Source organism: Urocitellus parryii, chromosome 8 (assembly GCF_045843805.1).
Source record: "Urocitellus parryii isolate mUroPar1 chromosome 8, mUroPar1.hap1, whole genome shotgun sequence".
In the NCBI taxonomy this organism is placed as follows: Eukaryota; Metazoa; Chordata; class Mammalia; order Rodentia; family Sciuridae; genus Urocitellus; species Urocitellus parryii.
Window position 1 is genome coordinate 54,564,655 of NC_135538.1, and position 27,145 is coordinate 54,591,799.

Below are 27,145 nucleotides of genomic sequence, written 5' to 3' on the forward strand. Positions count from 1 at the left end.
ATATTCACATCGACAACTTTCCATCAACAATGATGAGGAAAAAATGGATTGCAGTCTTTTACATAAGAGTAAGGTTAAGAGTATGTATTAAAAAAGAAATAGACTGTCTGGGTCCATATTCTGCCTAGCATGTTTGTAAACCTAACACAATTTAGCTGTGCCTGAGTTTCTTCTTATGAAACACGAAGAATACTAATATCTACTTAACGAGGCTGTTTTGTGCTGATACGTGAAAAGCACTCGGTCCAGCGATACGGTTTGAACCCTGGATGGAGCGTGGAGTTCCGAGGCTAGGAATGAAGAGGAAACGACAGAGGTGAAAGCTGGGAGGAGGCAATGTTTCATTCCAACCTCTCTGCGCCGTGCGAAGGAGGCGCAGCTGATTCTGCCTGGACTGCACATCAGCGGAAACGGACGCAGAGATGAGGCCGGTGATTCCAACAACTCTCAGAGGACGTCCCTAAGGGAAAGGTACCCTTTTCGCTGCGCTACGCCACTTTCAGTCTGGTAGGGCGTAGAGGACACGTGGGCGGAGTCCTACGGCCGGACTTGGCCTTCCACCGGGAGAGCCAAGGCAGCCTGAGGTACAGGCAGCCAGGCTGCCCTCACTCCGCTCCACTGCCACTACCAAGGGCTGGCGGCGGACAGCAACCAACGGCTTCGGGAGGAGCCGGCGCCCGGGCCTGACACTCTTCCTTGCGGGCGAGACGGGGCAGGGGTAGACACTACTAGACAGACACCCGACTCTCAGGACAAACATACATGCCCACTCGGTGCTGGGCGCCGGGACGCCCTGATGAATCCCGACTGGACCCAGATTCGAGGCGCCGGGGGACCTCTCTGTGCACACACACAATCCCTGCCACGGGATCCTCCTAAGCCAAGGAGAGGAGAGGTTTTCATTCCACCCGCGGCCTCCCAGGACTCGCTTCCAAAACTCCGCCTATGGGGGCGTTCCCGGCTGCGCCGTAAAGTAGGGGACATTCTTTGCTCCTCAAGAGCCCGCCTCCATCTTTACGGCAGGCCGCATTCCACGCCTCCAATATGGCGCCCCCCCACATAGACTTTGGTTGTGGTTTCTGCTCCCGGTAGCCGCTGTCAGTTTTGAGCCGGGGCTGCTGACTATCCTACTCGAGCTGTAGAAAGCAGCAAAGGTCGTTTCTGGTCACGGCTCTAAGGAAACCACTCTCCTTTGAGAGACGGGAGCCACCGATTTTTTTTTTAGTTCCTGGAAGTTCCTCCTCAGCCCCTGCTTGGTTTTCCCCGCCACCTCCGGACACCCCCCAGGTCCCTAACTGTTCCAGACTCTAACCATGAACCTTCAACGTCTGTTGTTGCGCTTTCCGGGTTATCTGGGGGCCTTGGGCCCCCCACGTCGCCTGTGGCGGTTCCCATCCCTCGACACTATCTCCCCGGTGGGACCCTGGCGTGGTCAGTCCTCCAGGTCCCCAGCCCACTGGAACCAGGTGGTGTCAGAGGCTGAGAAGATCGTGGGCTATCCCACATCCTTCATGAGCCTCCGCTGCCTGCTGAGCGACGAGCTCAGCAACATCGCAATGCAGGTGCGGAAGCTGGTGGGAACTCAGCACCCTCTGCTTACCACTGCCAGGTGAGGACCCCCAGTCCCGCTGACCCCGCGCGCACCCATTCAAGTTCTGTTTCTTGGCCAAACACCCTTCCTAACTCGCTGAGGCTGCTTCCTGCCAGTCTTTATCTTTTCTTTCTCTCGGCTCTTCTAGACATTACTTAATTTCTTCTTTCTTTCTTTCTTTTAAAATAAACGGTCTTTCTTTTTGTCCACTTTAACATTCTTTCTCCATTAACCCAGCTGAGTAGATGAATGGTTTTCTTATGAGAAACTCTTGTTATGTTATTTGCGATTTTGCTGTTTTAGTTGTTGATGGAGAAGATGCTACAGTGATTTGTGGAGAAATTGAGCATGCATGTAATTTATTGAGTCACTTTCTAGAAATAGCCTTTTAAAAGTGGGATAGATTAATTTTCAGTTCCGCACTCTTCATTGGGTCACCCCCAGAAAGAGTAGGGAGGGACAGAGAAAGACTGGAAATAGACACTTCTTTCCATCGAATGTCCAGGCTTGAATACGTATTTATTCAGTCTGTAGTCATATACTTCTTGGGGTTTTTATCACTCATGCTGGACTGTTACTGTGAAAACTATCACTAGTTTTTTTTTTTTTTTTAAACATGTTTTTTTTTCCCACTTAAAAACAGCCTGTACCATGTGTGTGCGCGCGCGCGGGGTACTGGTGATAATGCATAAGTGCTGTATTGCTGAGCTACACCCCCAGCCCAACAACCCACGTCTTTTGATTTGTAATTAATTTCAAACGAAGGAGAAAGTTGCAAGAATGAAAATAGTACAAAGAACATACTTGTATGACCATTTATTAGATTCACCTACCACACACACTACTCATTGTGTGTGTGTGTGTATTTATTTTTTCTGAATCATTTGAAGTTAGATTGCATATATCATGGTCCTTTACCCCCTAAAAACTCAAGTGTCTATTTCCTAAGCTTAGAGATAATTCTTTTATATAACTACAGTAGTTGTGAATTGGGGTACATTTAATATTTTTTAAATATTTGTTTTTGTTGTAGATATCTTTATTTTATTTATTGATTTTTATGGGGTGCTGAGGATTCAACCCAGTGCCTCTCATGTGCTAGGTGAGCTCTCTTCCACTGAGCCACAGCCTCAGCCAGGGTACACTTAATATTTATAAAATACTTTTATTTAATCTACAGTTTATATTTCATTTTTAAAAATTGACCTAATAATGTCTTTTTAACATTCTTTATGCTCCAATACAGGATCCAGATTAGGGTCAAGTATTGCATTTAGTTGTGATGTCTCTTCAGTGTCCTTCAATCAGGATTATTTCCATAACTCTTCTTGGCTTTCCTGACTGAAACAGTGGTTCTCAATTTAGCCTCAAAGGGGGCATTTGACAATCTATGACAAAACTTTTGGTTATCACAAATGCGGGCAAGTAGAGGCTGGGGGTGCCACCCTAGAATGCCAGCATAGCCCCTCCTTTAGTTTAATAAATGGTAATGTCTAGTGCAACTGTAGTATAATTCTACAAGCAGGATATTGACATTGATACAATCAAGATACAGACTAATATAATTAAGATACACTTTCATTACTATAAGTCTCTCTCCTGTTGCTTTTTTTAGCTTCACCCACTTCCCTTGCCCACTCCCTTGCTTAATATTTTATGAGAAACACCTGTCACTTTCTTACTATAAAAGTTGCCAAATAGCATAATAAAGTGATTGTATTTCTTTTCTTTTGGTACTGAGCCACTTACCTGGCCTTTTTAAATTTTTGAGACAGGGTCTTGCTAAGGTTTCTTAGGGCCTCACTAAGTTGTTGATGCTGGCTTTGAACTTGTGATCCTCCTGCCTCAGCCACCTGAGTCACTGGGATTACTGGTTATGCCGCTGCTCCTGGCTTCAAGTGATTGTATTTCTTAACATTGCTCCTAATTATCAGGAATGTCACCTTATGATTGCACTAAAACTTATCTGGTAGCTGGAATGTTACTTCTCCAGAGATTGTAGGTGATAAACACTCAGAAAACACACACACACACACACACACACACACACACACACAGATGTATGTATGCATATGGTTTAAAGCTTAATAATGAAACTAACAAGTCTACTATCCAACTTAATAACTATAACTTTGCCAATTCTGTTGATGATACATGTGTATTTTCCAGTCTCTCTCTGATCTCTATCTACTATTTTTTTCTTAAAGTTACATAGGTATTTCTCTAAACAATAGCATGTTTAATTTTGCCCATATTCTTTGAAATTTTCAAATATGATAGTTAATTACTTATGGTTTTCTATAACTTTTAAAATTCATTACTGTTTCTGAAACTCATTCATGTTGTATATTTAACTGTATTTCATTTATTTTTCACTGGTGTGTGAAATTCCATTGGGTGAATATACCACAGTCTTCTTTTAATCAGCATTGGGATGTTTGCATTTTTTTGGTGTTATGAAAAAGGCTGCTATGAATATGTATGTCTTGTTGTACATGTCTTGAGGGTATAGATAGGAGTATAATTATGGTGTGCACATGTTCATCTTTAGAAGATAATATCAAATTGTTTTCTAAAGTGGTTATACCAGTTTACACTGTCACAAGCAGTGTCTGAGTTCACGTTACTCCATGTTCTTATGACACTAGAATCATTGAGGTTTCTTAATTTTTACTAATGGAGAAGAGAGTTTCTCTCTCTCTCTCTCTCTCTCTCTCTCTCTCTCTCTCTCTCTCTCTCTCTCTCTCTCTCTCTTTCTCTCTATGTGTGTGTGTGTGTGTGTGTGTGTGGTGGGAATGGTTGTGTCCATGATGGGGTTTGTAGTAGTATAGTAAGTACATTGTGAGTATTGTATTCCCTTTAATAAAGCATTGAAGTGGAATGGGCAGAGCTGAAAAGAAGTTTATTTAATGTGTATTTTTGGAGAATTGCAGTTCATTTACTTAATTGCCACAGGATCAGAAGAGGACTTGACAAAGATCTCTTCTGAGAACATTAGAGACACACCAGATGAAAGGTGTGTCTAATGGCTTTGCAGCTTCCCTGATTATAACTTTCCCTGTCTAGTAGTCTCACAGTATAGGGAAAGAATCAAAGAGGAACAAAATTTTAGCAAAGTTGTTATGGTAGCATATATAAATTGTTATTTTGCAAGAGAAGAAGGAATTCATTTGCATGTAATGTTACTATAGTTATCATGATTGTATGTTGCAAATTATTAACAGTCTAAACTCATAGGCAGTCAATGGAAAAATAATCTTTTGGGGAGAGGACATATCTCTTTCTCTTTATACATGTGCACAGCGAGTGCACACACATACACACTGTACATCTGTTTTAGCAAAGGAGGAAGGACTTGATGCATGGGTTAGGCAGGTTATGGCTATTGTAAATTAGAGCTAAAATATAAACATTATCTTATTTTACATACTGTACACCATACTCTGTTGAAGTCTTGTCAGCAAAGCATTGATAATTAAGAGGAAAATACTCTCAGTAAGGTAGCCAAAAGGGCACAAACACCCCCTGTAGTTGGTGTGTTAGGACCATAGGGAATCGGACTGCTTAATTCTTTACAATTTTAATGACCCATTTTATACTCTGATTTCCTAATATTTGCTTAAATCAATACACTAATCTTTTGTGCCATTTACTTTAAATTTTTTAATTTTTATTTTTTAGTTGTAGATGAACATAATATTTTTATTTATTTATTTATTTTATGTGATGCTGAGTATTGAACCCAGTGTCTCATACGAGCTAGGCAAACACTCTACTGCTGAACCCCAATTGCAGCCTGCACCATTTACTGTTGAGTATATCTGAACTGTATGTTTAGGGTGAAACATGTTTAATAGTCCTAACATTTAAATGAGTTGTAGTAGTGTTGGCAAACAGCAGGAGATGAAAAGGCAATCACCATAACTCATCATTCACTATTTTTTTTTCTTTACCTAAGCCACTCCATCAAGAAAAGTGTTACGGTTTAGATGTGGTGTCCCCTAAAAGCCCATATGTGAGACAGTAAGATTGGGTTATATCCTTAACCTAATCAGTGAATTAGTCCCTCATGGGATTAACTGAGTGGAGACAGGTGGGATGTGTTTGGAGGAAGTGGTTCATTGGAGGGGATATGGGGTATATATTTGTATTTGGAGAGTGGAGTCTCTATCTCTGCTTGTGATCATTATGTGAACTGCTTCCCTCTGCCACACTCTTCCACCATAATGTCCTGCTTCACCTTGAGCCCTGAGGAATGGTGCTTGCTGTCTCTGGACCTCTGAAACTGTGAAACCCAAAATAAACTTTCCCCCCTCTATAATTGTGCTGGTCGGGTCTTTTAGTCACAGTGGTGAAACAGCTGACTAAAACAAGAAGGGGAAAAAGAACCTAGAAGTACATACTCTTTAACAATTTAATTCTGAAGTGAGTAAATTTAAAAATCTTGATGTTGTTGAGCTAATAATCCTAGTACTGGGAACAGTGGAGAATAAGAAGCTCTTATTTTTTACACTTCTTCTAGATTTTCTAGGATCTCTCTGTTGTAACCTCCATTTAGATAAATAATTTTCAATAAATTGATTCAGTGTTTATTGTAACTTATGAACATAAAACAGTCTGAAACAGGGACCCTGTCCCTTAATGAATTGACATACTATTGAACACTAAATATGTTTACTAATATCTAACAGAATGATAAAACGACTTGTGGCTAATGAGCTATTACAGTTAGATATGACCCAAAATAGTAAAGAACCTTTCATGGAGAAATTGGGACTTCATTCAAGGATAGATGGATACAAATTACATGAGTAGTATTTTAGGGTGTTGGTAGTATATTACATATTTTTATCCTTCATGGTTTTATCTGTTTTTCTCAGACTATCATTAATATGCAGAACACTTTAAAAGAATATGCAGTAAAGTAAAATAAATCAACTAGAGTAGCCAAAACAATGTTGAGGTGGGGATAAAGCAAGAGAAACTATTCTGTCTACTGCTCCATCTTACTATACCTATATTTATTAAAAAACAGTGTGGTATTGGCAGAGGCACAGACAAATCAACAGATCAGAACAGAAAATCCAGAAATAGATCAACATGAATATGCCCAACTGATTCTTAAAAAGTATAAAAGCAATTCAGTGGAGGGAGGATACTCTTTTCAACAAATGATATTGAAATAAATGGACATCATAGGAAAAAAAGAAAAATACCCTCAACCTAAATCTTACCCTGTATATTTTCAAGAGTCATTATAGGGTGCTGGGGTTGTAGCTCAGTGGTAGAGTGCTTGCCTGGCACATGAGAGGGACTGAGTTCGATCCTCAGCACCACGTAAAACATAAATAAATAAAGTAAAGGTATTGTGTCCATCTACAACTAAAAAATATTTTTTAAAAAAGTATAGAGCTGGGGTGGTAGAATGCTTGCCTAGCACATGTGAAGCACTGTGTTCAATCCTCAGCACCACATATAAATAAATAAATAAATAAAATAAAGATGTTGTGTCCATCTATAACTAAAAGTCAATATAAATTGATCATTGTGAAATCAATGTAAAATAGATTTGAAACATAAAACTATAGAACTTTTAGAAGAAAACATAGGTGAAAATCTTTAGAACTTAAACAGTTCTTAGATTGGCACCAAAAGAATTAATAAAAGGAAATAGTTGGACTCCGTCAAAATTAAAAATTTTGCTATGGGAAAGATCCTGGGAAAAGGATGAAAAGATTAGTCACAGACTGGGAGAAAATATTTACAAATCACATTTTTGAAGAAGGACTTATAGACATAATATGTAAAGAATTCTCTAAACTCAACAGTAAGAAACAAAGAATACAATGGGAAAATGGACAAAGAGATGATTCTATAGAGGTGGCAAGTATGCTTTGTGGAAAATGTTCAACATTATTAGCCATTAGGGAAATACAAATTAAAGCCATCATGAAATACCACCACTTACCCTATTAGAATGACTAAAATAAAAAGTACTGACAATATGAAGTCCTGGTGAAGATGTAGAGAAACTAGATTTTTCATGCATTGTTTTATAGGTAAAATTATATAGCCATTCTGGAAAACGGCTTAGCAATGTCTCATAAAATTAAATATACATTTAACATACATCCCATACTCCTAAGCAGAAATAAAACTTATGTCTATATCAAAACCTATACCAGAATGTTTATAGCATCTTATTTGAAATAACCTCAAATTGACCAACCCACATGTCATATAGTGGTGAATGGTTGAGCTGTGGTACATAGATAATAATAAAATAGTACTGGATAAGAAAAAAAAGAGATATTGATACATGCAGCAACTTGGATGAATCTCAAAGGAATTATGCTAAGTGAAAAAGTCAATCTCCTTCCTCAAAAAATTAAAAGTAGAATAACCATATGATCCAGCAATTCCACTACTGAATATATATATATATATATATATATATATATATATATATATATATACACACACACACACACACATACATACACACACACACACAAAAGACAGCAGAGTCTCAAAAGAGATATTTGTATGTCCACATTCATAACAGCAGTATTCACAATAGTCAAAAGATAGAAGCAACCCAAGTACCAATTAATGGATAACCAGATTAACAAAATGGTATGTACATATAATGGAATATTATTCAGCTTTATAAAGAAAAGAATTCTGGCACATGTTATAACATGGATGAACCTCAAAGACATATTGTAAGTGAAAATTATCCACTCAAAAAAACAGTACTCTATGATTTTATTTATATGAGTAGCCAGTATAGTCAAATTCAGCGAAACAATAGTGTAGAAACAGAAAGTTGCCAGGGATTGGAGGGAGGGGAAAATGGGGAGTTGTTGTTTGATGGGTGTAAAGCTTCAGTTTTGCAAGATAAAAAAGTTCTGGAGATTAATTGCACAACAATGTGAATTAACACTACTATATACATTTAAAAATGGTTAAGATGGTAAATTTCATGTGTGTGTATTTTATCACAATTTTAAAAAAAGCTTCAAGAGTTTATAATAGTATATGATTTCATTTGTGCAACATGTCATTTTCAAAATGCCAAAACTATAGAGATGGATAAAATATTAGTGGTTTCTGGAGTCAGATAATGTTGGGAATAGGGATGAGCAAAAATATAAAGAGGTATATTGTGATGATGGAGCAGTTTGGAATCTCGTGATGGTGGTTACATGAATCTAGACAAGGGATGAAGTTGCATAGAACTATATGCATTTACAACAAGTGAATGCAGATGGAAAAAATGCTGAAAATGGAATAAGATCTATAGCTAACACTAAGTTAATTGTCAATTTTTTGTTCTTGGTATTGCTAACCAACTATAGAAGATAACATATTGGGTGAAGCTGGATGAACTCAGTATATAATATTTTTGCAATTTTCTGTTTATAATTATTTCATTACTTTGAAAAGCTTAAAAAATATATATCACTTCGAGTCAATAGAAATGGGGGGTTGGGGGATAGGCATGTAACTGTGTAACCCCAGCAAGTCATTTGATCTCTCTGGGCTTTAATTTCCTGAGAAATGAGGTAAGGAGTTTGATGAGGTGATTTCCAGTGATATTGCCATTTCCACACTTGTCTAGAAATTAGTGTTGTGCTTTGAGAAAACCTTTCTCAGTTCTGAGAGTGAACAGATTGAATGCAGATTAAATGAGTAATAGAAATCTATAGTCCTTTTTCCACAATTTAAAAATCCTGAAAGCTCAGAAAACAGAATGTTTTTGCAGACTCAAATTCAGCCTGAACTGCTGTTAGACTGTTATCCCACTGAAAGTCAATATTTATGTATTTAATTACAGAAGTATTAATGCCTTTGATTACAGGGTGCTGCCCCAGTTCCTGCTGGAGTGTTGGTCTAAAAGGACCTTCCTAAAATCAGAAAAAAATTGAATTCTGAAAAGACACTTGGTTCAGAACTTTGTTGAATAATTGTGGACCTGTCCAAATTGGACAGTGATGTTGTAGGATGGTCAGGCTATGTGATTTAACTTGGTAGTGTGGGGGAAGCTAAAGGTAGCCACAGTGCATCATTTTAGCTTTCTGCCTGTACAATTTGTGCCTTGTTGTTTCATTTCTTCCTTCCTAATTAAATCTAATTATCCACTTAGGCATTTTATATGTTATATATACACGTAAGTGTGTGTGTGTGTGTGTGTGTGTGTGAGAGAGAGAGAGAGAGAGAGAGATGTGTATATACACACACATATACTTCAATCACTTACATTTCTGTATAGATCATTAAAATTAGCTTTTGTAAATCACTTCATATACTATCTAATGTCAAGAACTTAAATGCTTTTGATATCATATGGAGAGTATTTAATTGTTTAAAAGATGATGAGTAATATTTTTCCACTATAGAGTTAGTTAAATTTTTGTGGTTGCTTAATTATAGCTATTTCCATGAATAATGTGGCTTTATTTATTTTCATTGATTACTCTTGACAGATTTGGCTTTTAGGATTAAATTTTTGTTTAAATATTTTGCCTTTTTGCTTTGCCTTTAAAACTCTGCTCTCTACTTCAGATTTAGATAGATGTGATTAATTTAGTATGCAGTTATAGGAGGCAAATTATGACAGTTAGCCTCTTTTCGTAGGGGGCATTGATTTCTTGGTAGAGACTTCTTGTTCCTGAGTTCACTATAGTTACTTGGCTGCCTTAGAAACCTCATTAGTCTTTTCTACGTCTTAAAATTCTTCAGAGTTCTTTGAATTTATTAATAGAAATTTAATTTTAGTCTTTTTTGTTTATGAAAGACCCTTTCAGATTCAGTTCTGTAATTACTGACTGAAAACCTCCATTATTTACAAAGAACTTTTTCTTTGATGACTAGGAGAAAATTATAAATTTCAATTCATTCCACAAATATTTGAGGTGCTCTGGGCATGGAATGTACAAACAGAATAAGACACAGTTGTTGCCATCAAGGAATTCATGAGAGACAGTATAGTGAGTGCAACTGTGGATTCGACTGTTTGGGTTCACATCCTGGCCCTATTGCTACCAAGCTATGTGAGCTCAGGCAGTTTACTTAACCTCTCTGTGCCTTAGGTTCTTTTTCTATAAAATAAGGACAACATAAATTTTAAAAAAATAAGGACAACATTCATACCTATATCATAGAGCTTAATGAAGATTAAATATGAGTTACTATAAAGTGCTTAGAAAAACAGTATTGAAATGCACATAGTAAATGTCCACATGATAGCAATTATTATTACTAGAAATTTGTTTTAGTTGGGGACACATGTACAGAATCAGAGTACTTTGATAGCAGTGCTGTAGTGTGTATGAACAATGTGCTATATAGTCAGGGAAAAAAAGATCTATCTGGTGAAATTGAAGACTTCCAAAGATAAGGTGGCAAGAGTTGAGTCCTGTTGGATGAGAAGGTGTTGACTGAGTCTGGAAAAGAAATTAAGACACAAGAATTGCTTGGCAAAGTCTAGGGAAATTTGTATTTTGGTTTAGGGTGAGATAGGATGAGACAAATAATAGGTTGGAATGTCCGATTCTGCCATGATCGAGTGACTGATGCTAGACTTGCCCCTCCACTCTAAGTAAATAGAAAACTGAACGAAATAGATAAAACAGTTATAATTCATTTTTATTGTTGAAGGGTATTCTGTTGCATGAACATAGAGCATTTTAATGAACAACTTAAATGAACATAAAGATTATTTCTAGTTTTTAGATACTGTAAATAAAGCTTCTATGAATGAAATGAAGTTGACTTAAAAGGTGAAAGAAAGGAAATGCTAGGACCAGATTTTTAGGCACTTTGTATATCACGTTAAGAAAATCTAATCTTGTCTTTAGGTCAGTAGAGACTGTAAAAGTTAAGCAGTAGAGAGACCTGAGCAGATGTGCTCTTTGAAAGCTGACTTGGGCAGCTATGGAGATTGTGAACTGCAGAAAAGAAAAGCTGAGCAGGAAGACCTGACAGAAGACTGCTATGGTTTATTCATTTCTTCTTTCAGCAGCTAGTTAGTGTGTCTACTAATGACCAGGCACTGTGCTTATTATTAGGGGATGCAAAGATCACCAGATACTAAGCCATATCCCCCTCCTCCTCGCCAGGATTTATAGTCAATTAAGGGAAACAGATGTGTAAAACAATAAGTGCAATAAAATGTTACATATATGTTAGGATAAAAGTGTTTACAAGTGAAATGAGGACACAGAGAGTGGTTCATTGGGTAGGGACTAATGAATAAAGGAGAATAAATGAAATCACTTGACTATTAAAAATTGCTGTGTTCTTAGGGATATGCACTTAGGCAGCAGTGGTGAAGACAAAAGTAGAAAGAATGAATTTAATGTTCTTTCATGAAGTGAGGTTGACAGAACTTGGTAACTGGGAATGCAAGAACAGATCTGAGGTAAAATAATTGAGTATATTGAGATACCAGGGGAAGTATGTTTAGGTGCAGATATTGAGGGAAATTTTGTAGCTTTGTTGAACTTTAAGTGTTTGTGGCATGTTGAGATGTCCCAAATGCCTAAGGGAGGTGGGCACTGGAGCTAGAATTGGAAATACCCAGACCAGGAAAGACTAAAAGCCACAGGGGTTTAGGGGTATGGGAGAGGGTATAGAATTATATCTGTATTATTTTGTTGCAAGCAAATAAATTGATTTTTGATTATTTAAGCAAGGAAGAGCTTTTCAGGCCTTAGGAAGAATGGAAATGGGAAGCTCTAGGGAAGTCAAAGTAGTAGTCAACCTGTCTACATGATGGTTGCATTGTCAGGAAGTTTTAACTCTACCTACCTATCATCTTTGGATGGCTCCTAAAGTTTTAAAGTCCCGCAGTCCTGTGAGAGAGGATCTATTTGGCCTTCTTGCATCTTTAAAAAAAATTTTTTTTAGTTGTGGATGGACATAATACCTTTATTTTATTTTTTATGTGGTGCTGAGGATCAAACCCAGTGCCTCACATATGGAAGGCAAGGGCTTTACTACCTAGCCACAAATCCAGCCCCTTTCTTGCATGTTAAACTGAATCCAGATCTATTCCCTAAAGAGGTGAAAAGTGTGCTATGATTGCCTCTAGGGGGCAGTCATGGGCACACCTTTAGTCAGTTGTGGGGTAAACTATATTTCAGTCCTGCCCAGACCTCACAGAATAAGGGAAAGGAATTTCCATCTAGGAAAAGTGAGAGACCAAGGGAAACAGATTCTGGGCAGGGCACCCCTTGCTTGAATTTACTTCACTCCCCCTTCCCCATTCCACCAACTTTTTATCTTGTGTCCAATTTAAAAGTTGCCCTTACTTAAAATGATGTAATTAGGTCTAGGACCTCTTAGTGATGTCTAATCTTCTAATTTTACTGTGACCCAATTCTTACATGCATAATTCATGGGCTAAACAACGGTTTTCTCTGAAACACAACATATTATTGGCCCTTGATGACAAAGATTGCTGGTTGCCCTTTTCAACTTTTGTCTTCTTTTTCCACCTTCTTAAGAGAACCCTGAATTTATTTAGCGTAGCAATGCTTCCAGCTAAGAGATTATATTTCCTGGCCTCACTTACTGCTGGGTGTGGCTATGTGATTAATTTCTGCTCTCCTCCCCACCCCATGTTGGTGGAATATGGAATTTCTAGGAAGTCTTCTCAAAGGAGGGGGTCTATTATTTTCTGCCACCTCTTTAATCTACTGCTTTGAATGTTGATGTAGTGGCAAGAGTTCTAGAAGCCATTTTTGAATGTCACATTTTATGGATGATAGACTGGAGAGTAGGAAGGTATATATCTTTGTAGTTACACACAGGTCAGTGTGACCCATCTCCACACTTCTTTGACACTGCTTAAATTGTTTTTTGAATTTTTTGTCACTAGTAGTAATACTGGATCCTAGCTACTATGCACATTAAATGAAATAATTTGGTTATTGTTGCAAGTGGCCATGACCTAAGCTGCCTGGGATTCTTTGCTTGATGGGTTGAGTCATAACTTCATCCTGAACGGTTAAGCTATTTCTGGCTCAATCCATTAGTCTTTCATTATATTCTAACATGAAAGCACCCCAGAGTGCTTCCTGCATTCTATCTGTACTCATTCTGGTTTCCACTGTATACAATATACATATACCCTGATGGTAGTTTATATATCATTCTATTTCAGCCTCTTGTTTTGCATTTTCTGGCATGATGAGCCAGGTAGCAGTTTCAGAGATACCATTGTTGTGTCTCCTAGTAGAAGTTATTCTTTCCTTGGGCACGAAACCTTTAGTAACTTCCAGTCTTAGGGATAGGAAACAAATTTGGGAGATTATTAGCTGTAATTGTGAGAAGTGCCATGTCTCGTACCCAACTGGAAAAGTGTTGGTTAAGCTCATAAACTGCATTCTGCAGGCTTCCAATGTGGTGACTCCAAGCTGGATCCTTGTCCACTTGTAATCAGTTGTTTCACTGTTGTGTGAGCCTGATGCTTGTGGAGGATGGGGAGAGTACATGGTTAAGAATAGAGCAGGGGCTGGGGATGTGGCTCAAGCGGTAGCGCGCTCGCCTGGCATGTGCCCTGCGCTGGGTTCGATCCTCAGCACCACATACAAATAAAGATGTTGTGTCTGCCGAAAACTAAAAAATAAATATTAAAATTCTCTCTCTCTCTCTCTCTCTCTCTCTCTCTCTCTCTTAAAAAAAAGAATAGACAGCTCTTGTGAACATCATGTGAAATATGGCAGTTTATATGTTTTTTTTATATATGGAAACTAGAGAGGAAAAAGGGGGTGGCTCTCATGAAAATAGAAGGGAGATCAGTAGAGGAGAGGGATGGAGGAGGGGAGAGAAAGGGGAAATATTGAGGTATAAAATTGACCAAATTATGTGCGGGTATGAATCTATCACAGTCAAGCCCACTATTAGGTATAATTATAATGCACAAATTAAAAAAACAAAAGCCAGTTATCCTGCTTTTGTTAGGAAGCGGTTTTATTCATTTGAAGCACTGTTGAGTGGGATATCATGTGAACGCACAAGTCCACAGATTGTTGTGTTGGTAGTAGCATGATGGGAATCACATTCAGATCCAGAAATGTTTCTTCTGAAGACAAATCGGTTACCTTTCTAAGATGGAAAGGATCACTGGAGTCCATCCCTTATGGGGACCTCAAACGGTTCATTTGGAGGAGTGTACATTATAGGGACACTTAGCAGTGATACCACGAGTTCAGCCTTGGTGGGAGGAAACCCTTGTTGTTGAGCATATGTTTAGCTACCATCCCTGTCACCAGTACCTATCACTTAGCCAAGGATGTTGTTGACCAGGCAAGGAAACTGGCTTACCACTCTACAGGAGCCACCCTGTGCATCTGCTTGTTAGGAGTCTTTTCTCAGTGGGGGTACTTTTGTAGTCATGAGGAACACAGATGGTTTCAGGTCCTCTCCCATTTCCAGAAATTTATCCAAATTTCCCTGCCCCAAATGACCCTCTCACTAATCATCCAAACATGCTCCCTCTCAATCCTGATCATTCATTCAGGTGGTCTGTTAGGCATGCCAGAAATTGCCATGTAGATCCTGACTTCAGGCCACCTTTTCTCATGCAAAGTGAGCAACGATATGTATAGCAATATGTCCTCCATGTAGAAAGAATTTCTCCTTTTCGTTAATTCTCAGGATCACCCCTGACTGGGGTTGTTGTGTAGCAATAGTGGTTTTAATAGGTTACTTCACAGCTGGTTCTAACATAGTATGCAGGTCTTCCTGAAACCAAGGAGGCATTTCCCACTTTTCAAGCTTTCTGGTCCTACCGTCCTCATGAAGCCATAAGAACAGATTGAGGGCAAGGTGGCACAAATCACCTAGCAGGAGAACACTCCTAGAGACTGTCAGTGATTTGATATACAACTTAATTGTACCAGAATTTGGGTCTGTTAGAATTTAGAACTAAATGCATCCAATAACAACTAATGGTGGAAAGCTAGACTACATGATCACTTAATGTTTTATTCAGTATCAAGTCAGCAGCAGTTTCTCAAAAGAAAACAGTTACTTCAGTTGCTTACTGAAATGGCCATGGACTTCTTCTTTGGGGCCTTTCACAGGCTCAGTCCATCATTATTTTAGGTTCAGACATCTTTTAAATTGTCTGTACAGTAAGAAAACGGGGGGGGGGGAAGAGGAGGGTAGTATGTACATTTGCTGTTTAAACAAGGAGGGCCCTGCCCAGAATTTGTTATTCCTTTGTTTTGTAACAACATTTAGCCTTTTCTTTAGAAAATTTCCCCTAGAAATGCAGTGATTTTGATACAGAATGAGAATTTGATCAGCCTGTACTTTATGTTTCTTATCATAAGTCCTTCCTCTTGAACCAGGGAGCCTCTGTGGAGATTCTGGCAATATCAGGGAATATATGAAAATTGGCATATGTGTGTGTAGGCTTTCATGAAGACTACTGTGAGAAGAAGTTGAATATAACTCCACCTATATACCAGTGGCATTCTTAGTTTCTAAGAATTAATGTTAGCGTAAAGCCAATATGTAATAATCACCAAGAAGATTAGGTGTTCCCTTTTGCCTCCTCATGAGTATCTGATTGAATGGCCAGAAATCCACTTGGGGAAAAAGACATTCTAAAAGTGATTTGGCCTCCCCTTCATGCAAGGTACTTCATTCAGGGGTCTTGGATTTGAATCTCAGATTGGGTCATTAGATTTGGAGTAGTTTATTTTGGTTCTTTAATCTTTTAGTAGGTTGTTTAGCAGGTTGCCTGTTGATTTGAATTCTTGAGTCCAATTAATCAAATATAGACAGGGATTTCTGCCTCTCCTAACAAAGCCTAAGATACCTAACACATTTATATTGCTGCCTGTTAGGATCACCTTGCCCCTTTGAGGAGTTAGTGGCCACAATTTGGATTCAGTCTTCCTCTGGGTTCTTCTCTTTGCTTTCTGAGTTGAGGGGTTCCATTCAGTGACCATTGCTCCCACTGAAGTGATTAATAATGATTGTGATGTGCCCCTCACCGATCTATTTCTTTGTCAAGAGCAAAGAGAATCTTCTAGATCTAATCAGAAGATATAAGAGCAGTGTGTTGTATGAATAACAGTTTCTTAAATCTGAATAGAGGAAAATGGTGAGAGAATGCACCCCCCATAGGCTTCCCATATTCCAAATGACCTACCCCCCCAACAAGGCAGTCAGTACCAGTGGCACACTGGAATAATAATTTAGATTCAGTCAAGTATCATCATTTGTAATAGTAAATCAATATCAATTTGAGTAGGTTTTTGTTTTCAACTTATTTTAGTTGTATAAGAACTATAACCATATAGTTTTAAATCCTTATGTTTGTACACATTTAAATAACTTTTTAATAAAAAATAATTTAAGGCAATACTGATTACTTATTACTATTGTATTGACAAGAACTTTTCATCAAATTGTGTTATGTAATTGTCTTCTCTTTATTGTTCTTCAGGATTCACAATTTTCTTTTTCAAAAACAACTTAGAGGAGGCCCACTAGTTTAAAACAAAATATTCATTTGTGTTTGTGGTTTAAAGAGAAGTTTAATGGATGTTTTTCCAAATACAGCTACTCTAGAGTAGGTTTTAAAAATGGGTGTCATATGTTACTACTTCAGAAAGTTGTTTATGATTTAATACTTATCAGAAGTTCTAGATAAAAGTGTATGGTTTTGTGCAGCTGGATTTGCTTTTCTTCCTATGACTCACCAAAGGCTCTTCATAACCTTTCATTTTTTTCCTATTTTTGTGTACTGAAACTTCATTTTAACAAATATTTAAAAATAGCTTTAAAAATTACTGTTCTCCTGGAATCTCCTTGGAATGTTATTTGCTTAAAAAAATATATTTTTTTTGTGGCCAACTGAATTGGTTTTATTTCCAGTATTGTGAACCTAGACATAGGTCTAATGAATATTGTATTATACATTAAAATCTTAGTAGTTTTGTTTTGAATTTTTCAAACACTGATAATTTGCATGAACACACTCTCGATAGTGTCTAATAATTACAGGGGCTTTGTGAGGGGTGATTTCTATCTGTTTTTAAATATCACCAAATAAGTGAAATTTACTTTCTTCTTTAAATAAAAATGTTGTCATGAATCTTCTACTTTGTTGACATTTGTCTTTAACTTTAGACTATTTTTTTTCCTTTCTTTACCTATCCAATGAGATTTTATTATTAGTTAATTCAGATTCAGGGTTCCAGGGTAGAGACTGACATTACCCAAATTCCCCTTTACCTTGGGAGGAGGTCCGAGGAGAAGTATGGTAGAATCAGTTCAGATCTTCCCAGGAAATGTGCCTTCTGCCTGGTGATGGTACCAAGTTGAGACCTAGGATATGGGTCAGAGGCCTGGTGCAGAATCATTTGTACACAGAATCATCATCCACTTTTGTGGTCATTGCCTTTTTAAGAAAATTAGGTATATATAGCAGTGGAAAACCAGGTATTTCCTCTAGCATAGTTCTTCTAGCAGTTCCTGGTCTGGTTCAGCTGTTAAAAGAGGCAGTCTTAACGTTCTGGATAGCTCAATGTGACCCTTTACCCAGGCTGTTCTTTTTATGTTGTATTTTTAAAAGGAATGCCATTTAGTTTCACAGAACTGATACTACAGTATATACAAAGCTTTTGTCAAGGACTGGGGATATAGCTCAGTAGGTGGAGTGCTTGCCTCTCATGCACAAGGCCCTGAATTCAATCCCCAGCAGCACACACACACACACACACACACACACACACAATTAGCAAAGCTTTTAACAAAAGTATTTTGTGTAATTTGATTTTTTAAAATATTATTTTTTCACATACTTTATATTCTGTAGTAATCATGATTTGAAAAAAGGCATGACTATATGACAACAGTGTATGCATGGTACAATTTTATGTGTACATAGAAAGGAGCTTCAGAAACAAATATCTTATAGTAGATGGGAGTGGCCCCAACACTTTAATCTTACTTTGCAAATACTTAAAAATATACTTGGTCAATCTATAGGAAAAATGAGGTGGAAAACTTTTCCATCCTGGATGATTTTGCTATTTCATAGGATGAGTTTAAAAAAATGCTTTTGATGTTGAATGTTAGAATACAGAATTCTTGGTTAAATGATCAGGGTAATGTCTGTTGTCCCAGAGAGGAAAATCCTGGGATCTTGATGGTTGAATTTCCTCCTAAATTATATTAGTTTTCTGATTATCTCTGTCCACTATCCAATGAAAAATTTCTTTAAAATTCCTAGCAGATATTATCTTGCCACCTGTTTGTCCCTTCCACTTTCATTCAGTGCAGGGTTGGGAATGCAGACTGATTTTAATTTCAACTTGAAATTCTAACCAATTTTAGTTTAACTTAATTATGGTGAAAGCATGGAATCTATAAAGAGCACTATAGTTTTGGGGGGCAGTACTGTATGATGTTGTAGATAAGAACATGGGCTTGCAAGCCTAGCACTACCTGAATTTTAATTCCAATGCTGCCATTTCTTAGCTGTGTGAACTGCAGAATTCCTTGAACCTTGTTCAATATTAATTTATTCTTATCTCACGGAGTTGTAATGAGGATTACACAAGAACACATATTGTAAAATGTTTAGTTGAATTGCTCAATAAATATAGCTGCAGTAAACAGCTGTTATTTGTGCCTAATAGTAATTTTTCTGTGATCTTAGGTTAATTATCTTCCTTCCCTTTTGCCTTAGTTTCCTTTATAAAGATAGTTTTAGGAACCTTTAGATAAAAGTGTTCTGAAAAGTATGCTGCTCTATACAAATGTAAGTTAGAAGTGGAGTATTATGACTACTTTATTAAAATTAGTAGCAGTTAAAGTTTTGTGGTATAATGGAAAAATTATAGTTTTGAAAGCATCTAGATCTGGTTTCAAACTTGGCTTCATTTATTTACTATTTGCTATTTGGACAAGTTATCTACATAGAACTTCAGTTTTCTCATCCTCAAAAATGGGAATAATAAGACCTATTTTGTGGAATAATAATACCTATCTTCTTGTGAATCTCATTGAATGAAAAGCTTAGGCAATGGGGCCCAACTTAGTTTCCTTCCTCCTCCTTAACTGGAGAATAGGAAATGTTCTTGGCAAAACAATCAACCTTTTTGAAGCAAAATATAGATTAATTTTGTATTAGAGTTCATATTTTACTTGAATGAATTTTAAGTAAAATAGGATTGATTAATGAGTTAAGAAGTTGAAGAAAATAGAGGTGCTAATTAGCTTATGGTCTTAAATTAGTTTTTAGAACTTTTGACTGGGTGAGGTGACACATGCCTGTAATCCTAGCAACTTGGGAGGCTGAGACAGTAGGATCACAAATTCAAGGCCAGCCTCAGGAGTTTAGTGAGACCCTTTCTCAAAATTTTAAAAGGGCTGGGAATGTACTTAGGCTGCTGCCTGTTTAAGGAGCCACTGCTGCTACTGGAATCATACAGGCCCTTAGATGTAGTTAGGGGTTTAAGAGAGTGTTTAGAGATGGCAGTGCCCAGTCTAGCTTTGTGGATTAAAAAGCAAGGTGCCTGTCTCTTTATATGTCTATTAAATCTTGAAATTGCACTGAATGCCAGTTTTGTGAGATTTCTGGCAGACAGATAAATTCTTTTCTTTAATGTAGAGTCATATTACATTTTTCAGGAGTTTCCCATGTACTGAAGGGCACAGTTTGGCTTGAGCATGGTTTCCATCCTCTGTAGTCGCTTCTCCTCCTCTCCCTGCTTTCCATTCAAACTGGAGCCAATGGAAATAAACACCTGCATTCATACCAGGTAAGGCTTGCTTCATCACTAGAACTCAGTGTTGGCTCTCTTGCTAAGCATTTCTGATTTCTCCAGATGAAAGTGCCATTCCCTCCAAATTTCTGTATCTTCTAAAAAGATCAGAGGCTATGACACCACTGAACTGGCATTCCCTCCCATCCTCCATCTGCAGGTGTCAGCTGGTGCTGCTGCCTCTAGACTGTTCTCTACATCACTATTGGAGCTGCTTCAGTCACAGCTGCCACTCCGTGGATTAGCTGGCCTACCTGGCCTCCCTATTTTGGATCTCTAATTTAAGTACAAATGTTTCCAAGACTTTGAACTTTTTGAGATGATTTTCTCCTTATATCCCTGTGGCCCAGCATATACTTAACACACAAAGCCTTCAGAAAATATTCAGAGAATTAAAATGAGTGGAGTAAAACCTTTCCTAACCAGAAGTTCTTTCCCTTTTCTTGATCTTTGCCTCAGTCATTACTTTAGTTAGTTCTTGGTGTTCCTCTTACTTGTTATTCTTCTTGGGTCAAAGAGGGACCAGCACTTATTGAAGACAAAGCAAGAGAAAATGCACTTAATCTGAAACAGGTTGATTAAAATTATGTGGGGAAACTTTTCCTAGCTATAATAGTTGTAGATTACCACAAGATGCTATTGCATCCTTTTATTTTGGAATCTTCTATGCAATCAGCTTACACCTTAAAGACCAAGGGCAATATAAAATTCCTTTTGAGTTTGTGCAGTGCACTAGTGAATAATCAGAATGGTTCAAAAACTTTTGACTGTATTTAATATATAGTATAAAATATATTAGTTTTAAGATTCTGTAGATTTAGAATCTGAGAATAATTCAAATCAGCAGGTGCATAACTTCTACAAAAAAATATGGAATTTGTCATTCTAAAATTTGTTCCTTTATCAAAACAACTGTCTCTAAATAGTGCTTTATAATGTTGACAAATTAATTACAAATGCAGGAAGCAACTCCTGTTTCATATGATTTTGATTTGTGAAAATAATTTAGATGTAAGCTATCCATAAATCATTTTTTTAAGTAACAGTTCTATCTATATCTTCATATTTTGGCATTATACACAAGTGTCATAAGTTTGAATTCTGGAACCTCCAAGTAGAAATATGAGAAAGGGCTCATTTAGAATGGAATGGCAAGCATTTCTAATAGGAAGGATTCTCATTTTGATTTCTGTCCTTCTGTTCCCAATGCCTAACCAAAAAGCATTAAGGGTTATTTAAGCAGTATAATAGTTCTTTAAAAAAAATGGATCCCTAATAGTAAAGCTCTTTTTGGCACTGAAAAAAATCTTTGGATAGACAGCATTCATATAATTGGTAAAAATGTCTTTGAATTCACGAAAGCACTCTCCAATCATGAACACAGGGTTTGGGAGTATTGTGAGATCAACACTGATGGAGTTATTCTCGTGCTTTGAGAAGAAAACAATCCACTTGACTTCCAAGTGTCATTCCCTCTCTTTTCCTTAGAATATGTTTCAATAAAGATAATTTCTGATAAGTGATGGCTGTTTTATTTTGAAATACATGTACCAAAGGTAGGAATTTCACTTTATTTGCTTTTCTTTTTATAAGTTTAAGCAAATTTTGCTGCGGGGAGACCAAGAAGAAGCAGTGCCCTTCAAAGCCCTTAGTTTCATTCTCTCCTGTGCAGCTTTGTTTTTGTAAGACTGAGGACAAGTAGGAAGAGTAATAGCTAAGCATTGGAAGTAACAATGGTATCCATTAAGGAGTGGAATTGAAAGGTATACCTGGTTGCAGTGTCAGTAAATATATATTGATCCTTACTGTGTTTTAAAACTCAGTGAGGGAGATGTTGAGGTAAAAAGTATTTCTATAAGAGAACTTGAAGTTTTCTTAAGGATATTAAATATATGAAAACTTTCATAATGATACCAGATAGAAGGGATTATAATTGTTGGTAATTGCTAAGCAAGTTTAGTTAAGCATTATAGGAGTTCAGGGCAAACCATTGTGGGCTACCTAAACCAGTGGCTTTATGGGAGAAGAATTTTAAGAAACTGCCTGAAAAATCAGTAGAATTTCAATAGATGAAAAACAAGAAGAAGTTGTTTCTGTTCTTTTCTCTAACTAGAAAACTTAGTGTGAAGTCAGAAAGAACATGTTAATTACTCATGTTAATTCTGAGTCAAAATCAGTAATTAATCATGTGGGAGAGAAAGTTTGTCATAATTAGCCCAAGAAAACCTCTTGATGATTTCAGTATATTTTAAGTCCCCTTAATTCAGGTCTATAAGACAAAAATAAACAAATTTTAAAAGTCCTGGAAGTCTGGGAAAATGATACAATCTAGGATATTCACTCTGAAAGCATCAGTATTTTATTATTAAGTTTAGACATTTTAAGCAGTTTAATTGCAAGTTTTTCTCTAGAGAAACCTAAACTTCCAGCTAAACAGTAGGTCTTGGTGACTATGACTAGCAAATAAGCTTTCAGAGATTCTCAACTTAAGATGCAAGTTACCAACCTAAAGAGGAACAGAGTTCCTATATGTCTTCTTTCTTTTTCCTTCAGAACTAAGGAAATTCTGTTTTTACTTAAGATCACATTAAGGAAGATACTATCATTCTTGTCATTATATTCTTTACTCTTTTTTCTGTTCAGCTTCCTTTCACTCTAAATGGAAAGTATTCTTGTTAGTATGTTGTTAAAAAATTAGCCATTAAAAATATCTGCACAGAGTTATAAGTCCTTAAAACAGCATGGTATTGGCATCAACACAGACATATAGACCAATGGAACAGAATAGGGAACTAGAAGTAAACTCATGCATCTTCAGTAAAGCTGCTAATAGCATGCATTGGAAAGAGGATAATCCTTTTAATAATGGTGTTGGAAAAATATCCATATACAGAAGAATGAGACTAGACCCCTATCTCACATGTAAAAATCAATTAAAAATGGATAAAAGCTCTAAATGTAAGGTCTGAATCTGAAACTGCTATAAGAAAATGTTCAGGAAACACTTCAGGACATTGGAACAACAAAGATTTTTTGGATAGAATCCTCCAAGCATAAGGGGAAAAAAAGCAAAAATATACAAATGGATTTGATCAAACTAAAAACCTCTTCACAGCAAAGGAAAATTAGCAGGGTGGAGACAACCCACAGAATGGGATACAATATTTGTGAAATATACATCTGAAAAGGAGTTTAATAACCAGAATTTATAAGGAACTCAAGCATCTTAATAGTAATAAGTAAATAAATTCAAAAATATTTAGATTTTAAAATGGACATTAGTCTAAGTAAACATCTTCCCAAGGAAGACATTCAGATGGCCAATAGGTACATGAAAAAAAAGCTCAACATTACTAATCACCTAGAAAATGCAATTAAAACTATAATGAGGTATCACCTCATTCCAGTTAAAGTGACTACTATCAAAATGTCAAAATATAGCAAGTGCTGGTGAGTATGTGGAGAAAAGAAACCCTTTCACACTGTTGGTGGGAATGTAAATTAGCAGAGTCATTGTGGAAAATGGTGTGGAGTTTCCTCAAAAAATTGAAAATCGTATAACCACATTATCTAGCAATTCCACTATTGGGTATATATTCAAGGAAAAGAAGTCAATCTGTTCAAAAAGACATCTGCACACTCATGTTTATGGCAGCACTATTCACAATTGCCAAGAAACGGAAACAGCCTAGCTATCCCTTCAAGGATGAAATTCTTTTGATAACATGGGTGGGATTGGAGGTTATTGTGTTAAATGAAATAGGCCAGACACAGAAAAACAAGTACCACATAATTTGTGGAATCTAAAAAAGTTAATCTCATAGAAGTCAAGACTAGAATTATGATTATAAGAGCCTGGGAATGTTGCAAGGAAGGAGAAATGGGGAAAGGTGGTTAACAGTTACTAAATTATTAGGAGAGAGAAGTTCTGGTGTTCTGCATGATATAGTGACTGTAGATATTAATAATGTACTGTGTTTTTTAAAAATTTTAAGCTAAAAGGATTTTGAATGTTTTTACCATAAAGAAATAATAAATGTTTGAGGAGATAAATATGTTTACACTGATTGGAACATTACACAATGTATACATGTGTGGAAACATCAGATGGTACCCCATAAATATGTACAGTTTTTATGTATCATCAAACTGCTGGCACCTCTCCAGCTTGCCTGTGTGTAGGAGTGGCTCTGTCTGAGGCTAGAAGGTGACAGTACTTGGTTGGAGTGAGCTTCTGAACATTCAATTTAGCAGTGGGTGAGAGGGAGAGTTTTTAGGGAGTAAGAAGTGGTTCCTAATGTTGAACAAACATCATTTTAAATCATTTTATAGAAAAATTTCCTTTTGTGCTATCAGTGCAAGGCTATTATATGTAGTGTTTAAGATGGCCCTGCACTGCTTGAAAGCAAAGGAGTAAATGGATAAGTTCTCAAGGACCCTCTGTTGTTGTTTTTATTTTTCCTCTGTGTCAGGGACTTGGGTTTACGTTTCTACAGCAACCAGTCTGGACTACATAATACGAACGCTCTGCGTGCATGTGGTGTTAACTCTGATGCCTTGTGCACTACATGTGGCAGAGTTACAGTTGCTATGGAGATCAGTCTTTGGACACACTTGGTTGATAACGATGTCTTTCGTATGTGGATTTTGCTGCTGAAAGAATATGAGGTGATACTATGAGTTGACCAAGGGATGAATACAACTCTCAGTAAATTTCTCTACAGCTGAGTATCTCATGTTTGAAAACTTTAAGTTATATATGTGCTAACACACATACTACAGAATGTGCATATTTTTGTAAATAAGAGTTTTACTAGAAAATAGACCGAAAATATAACTGAAAAACATTATCAGAGGAATTTGATAGCCCCCTCTTGGGTGATCTATATAGTCTGCTCAAAAATAGACCATAAACATTCAAAGATGAAATATATTATATAATTTGAGTAGTTTTATAATAGGCTTAGTTGGTAATAGCAAAGTAGAGAGAGGAAGCAGAGTTATTGTGAACTGTTCTAATTTGAATGTAGGTTCTTGAGATAAGATGTAATAGCCTTTTTCTTGAAGAACTATCTCTAAAGAGTCTTTTTGAACTCTTAAAGAGAAAAATAGGAAGTAGAATGATTTTTATTATTTTTCTTTTCCTTTGAAAAAGTGTCAGTTAAACTAATTCCCACTCTTAAATTTAAGTTAATACAGACTCTCACTAAGTATTTTTATTTGCATAGTTTTTGAAACAACATGTTGTTTTAGGTTGAATTACATTTCTGCTTTGGGTTAGGGAAATCTGTTAGTTCTGAGTTGCTATAGCAGAGCAGTGGTTCTCAACACTGGCTGCGTATTAGCATATGGGACTTACACACACACACACACACACACTGATGTTTGAGTCTAACAAAAATTAAATCAGAATCCTGAGGGATGGAAGAAGTCATGGCATTAACTGTCTGTTCTCTCTCTTTCTTTAAGCTAACTCTAATACTAATATGCAGTCAGGGTTGAGATCTACTGCAGCAAAGTATGTTTTCATGTAAAATCTTAAGTTTTGACTAAATTCAGGTATTCTAGAATAATCTTTCTATCTCAGAATCCTTAATCACTTCTGTAGAGTTCCTCTTGCCACATAAAGTAATATTCATAAGTTCCAGGGATTAGGGCATGGATATCTTTGGGGGCCAACTATTAAGCCTACCATATTACCTTAACACAATAATTATTAGTTTGATATTTTCTTCCTAGTCTTCCTTAATATGCATATTTCTGTTTCAACATAATCATCATATATATACAGTTCTATACTTTTCTACTTAGTCTCCTTTACCCTCACTTAAAATAGCTAGGTAATATTGCTTTTATGATAGAACATATATTGTATTTTATATTATACGGTTCCTTATCCTGTTGGATTTTTGTGTTTCAGGTTCTTATTATTGATAGATTAAGCTTTGATAAATCTTTTTTGTTTTTAGATAGACTCCATGATACAGCACTTACTGGGCTAAAGTTCCAAACATTTTTGTAGTGTTTAATTCAGACTGCCAGATTGCATTTTTGAAGAGTTCTAACCAATTTGCAACATTGTCAACAAGTTATGAGTGCCAGGGTTACCATGTTTTTCCCAATATTGGTCATTGTGTATATCTATATCTATATATACACTATATATATTATATATATATATAATATATATATATATAGTTGTAGATGTACACAATACCTTTATTTTGTGGTGCTGAGGAAGGAACCCAATGCCTCACAGGTGCAAGGCAAGCATTCTGCTGCTGAACCACAACTCCAGCTCCACCTTTAAAAAAAAATATATATATATATATATATATATTTAGTTGTGTATGGACTCAATGCCTTTATTTGCTTTTATGTGATGCTAGGATTGAACCCAATGCCTCACACTTGCAAGGCAAGTGCTCTACCACTGAGCTACAACTCCAGCCCCTGGGTCATTATTTTTTTTTAATTTTTTATACTTAGTTTTTAGTTGTGGTTGGATATAACACCTTTATTTTACTTGTTTATTTGTTTATTTATTTATTTATTTATTTTTATGTGGTGCCGAGGATCGAACCCAGGGTCTCGCACGTGCGAGGCAAGCACTCTACTGCTGAGCCACAACCCCAGCCCCTGGTCATTATCTTTTTTTTTTTTTTAATTTTTTTAATATTTATTTCTTAGTTCTCGGCAGACACAACATCTTTGTTGGTATGTGGTGCTGGGGATCGAACCCGGGCCACACGCA

General features: G+C 36.7%; 1 protein-coding gene across 4 annotated transcripts in view; it reads left to right on the forward strand.

The window, feature by feature from the left end:
* The first annotated feature begins 515 nt into the window (after positions 1–515).
* Positions 516–27,145, forward strand: part of Pdss2 (decaprenyl diphosphate synthase subunit 2) — a 268,265-nt gene continuing 241,635 nt past the window's right edge. Inside the window, exon 1 of one of the 4 annotated variants that reach the window (XM_077801684.1) lies at positions 516–1,609. In XM_077801684.1, coding sequence (XP_077657810.1) covers positions 1,314–1,609 — 296 coding nt within the window. In that variant the 5' untranslated portion in view covers positions 516–1,313. The remainder of the gene's footprint in view (positions 1,610–27,145) is intronic. The other 3 variants (XM_077801683.1, XM_026389653.2, XM_026389655.2) reach the window with 3 other exon arrangements.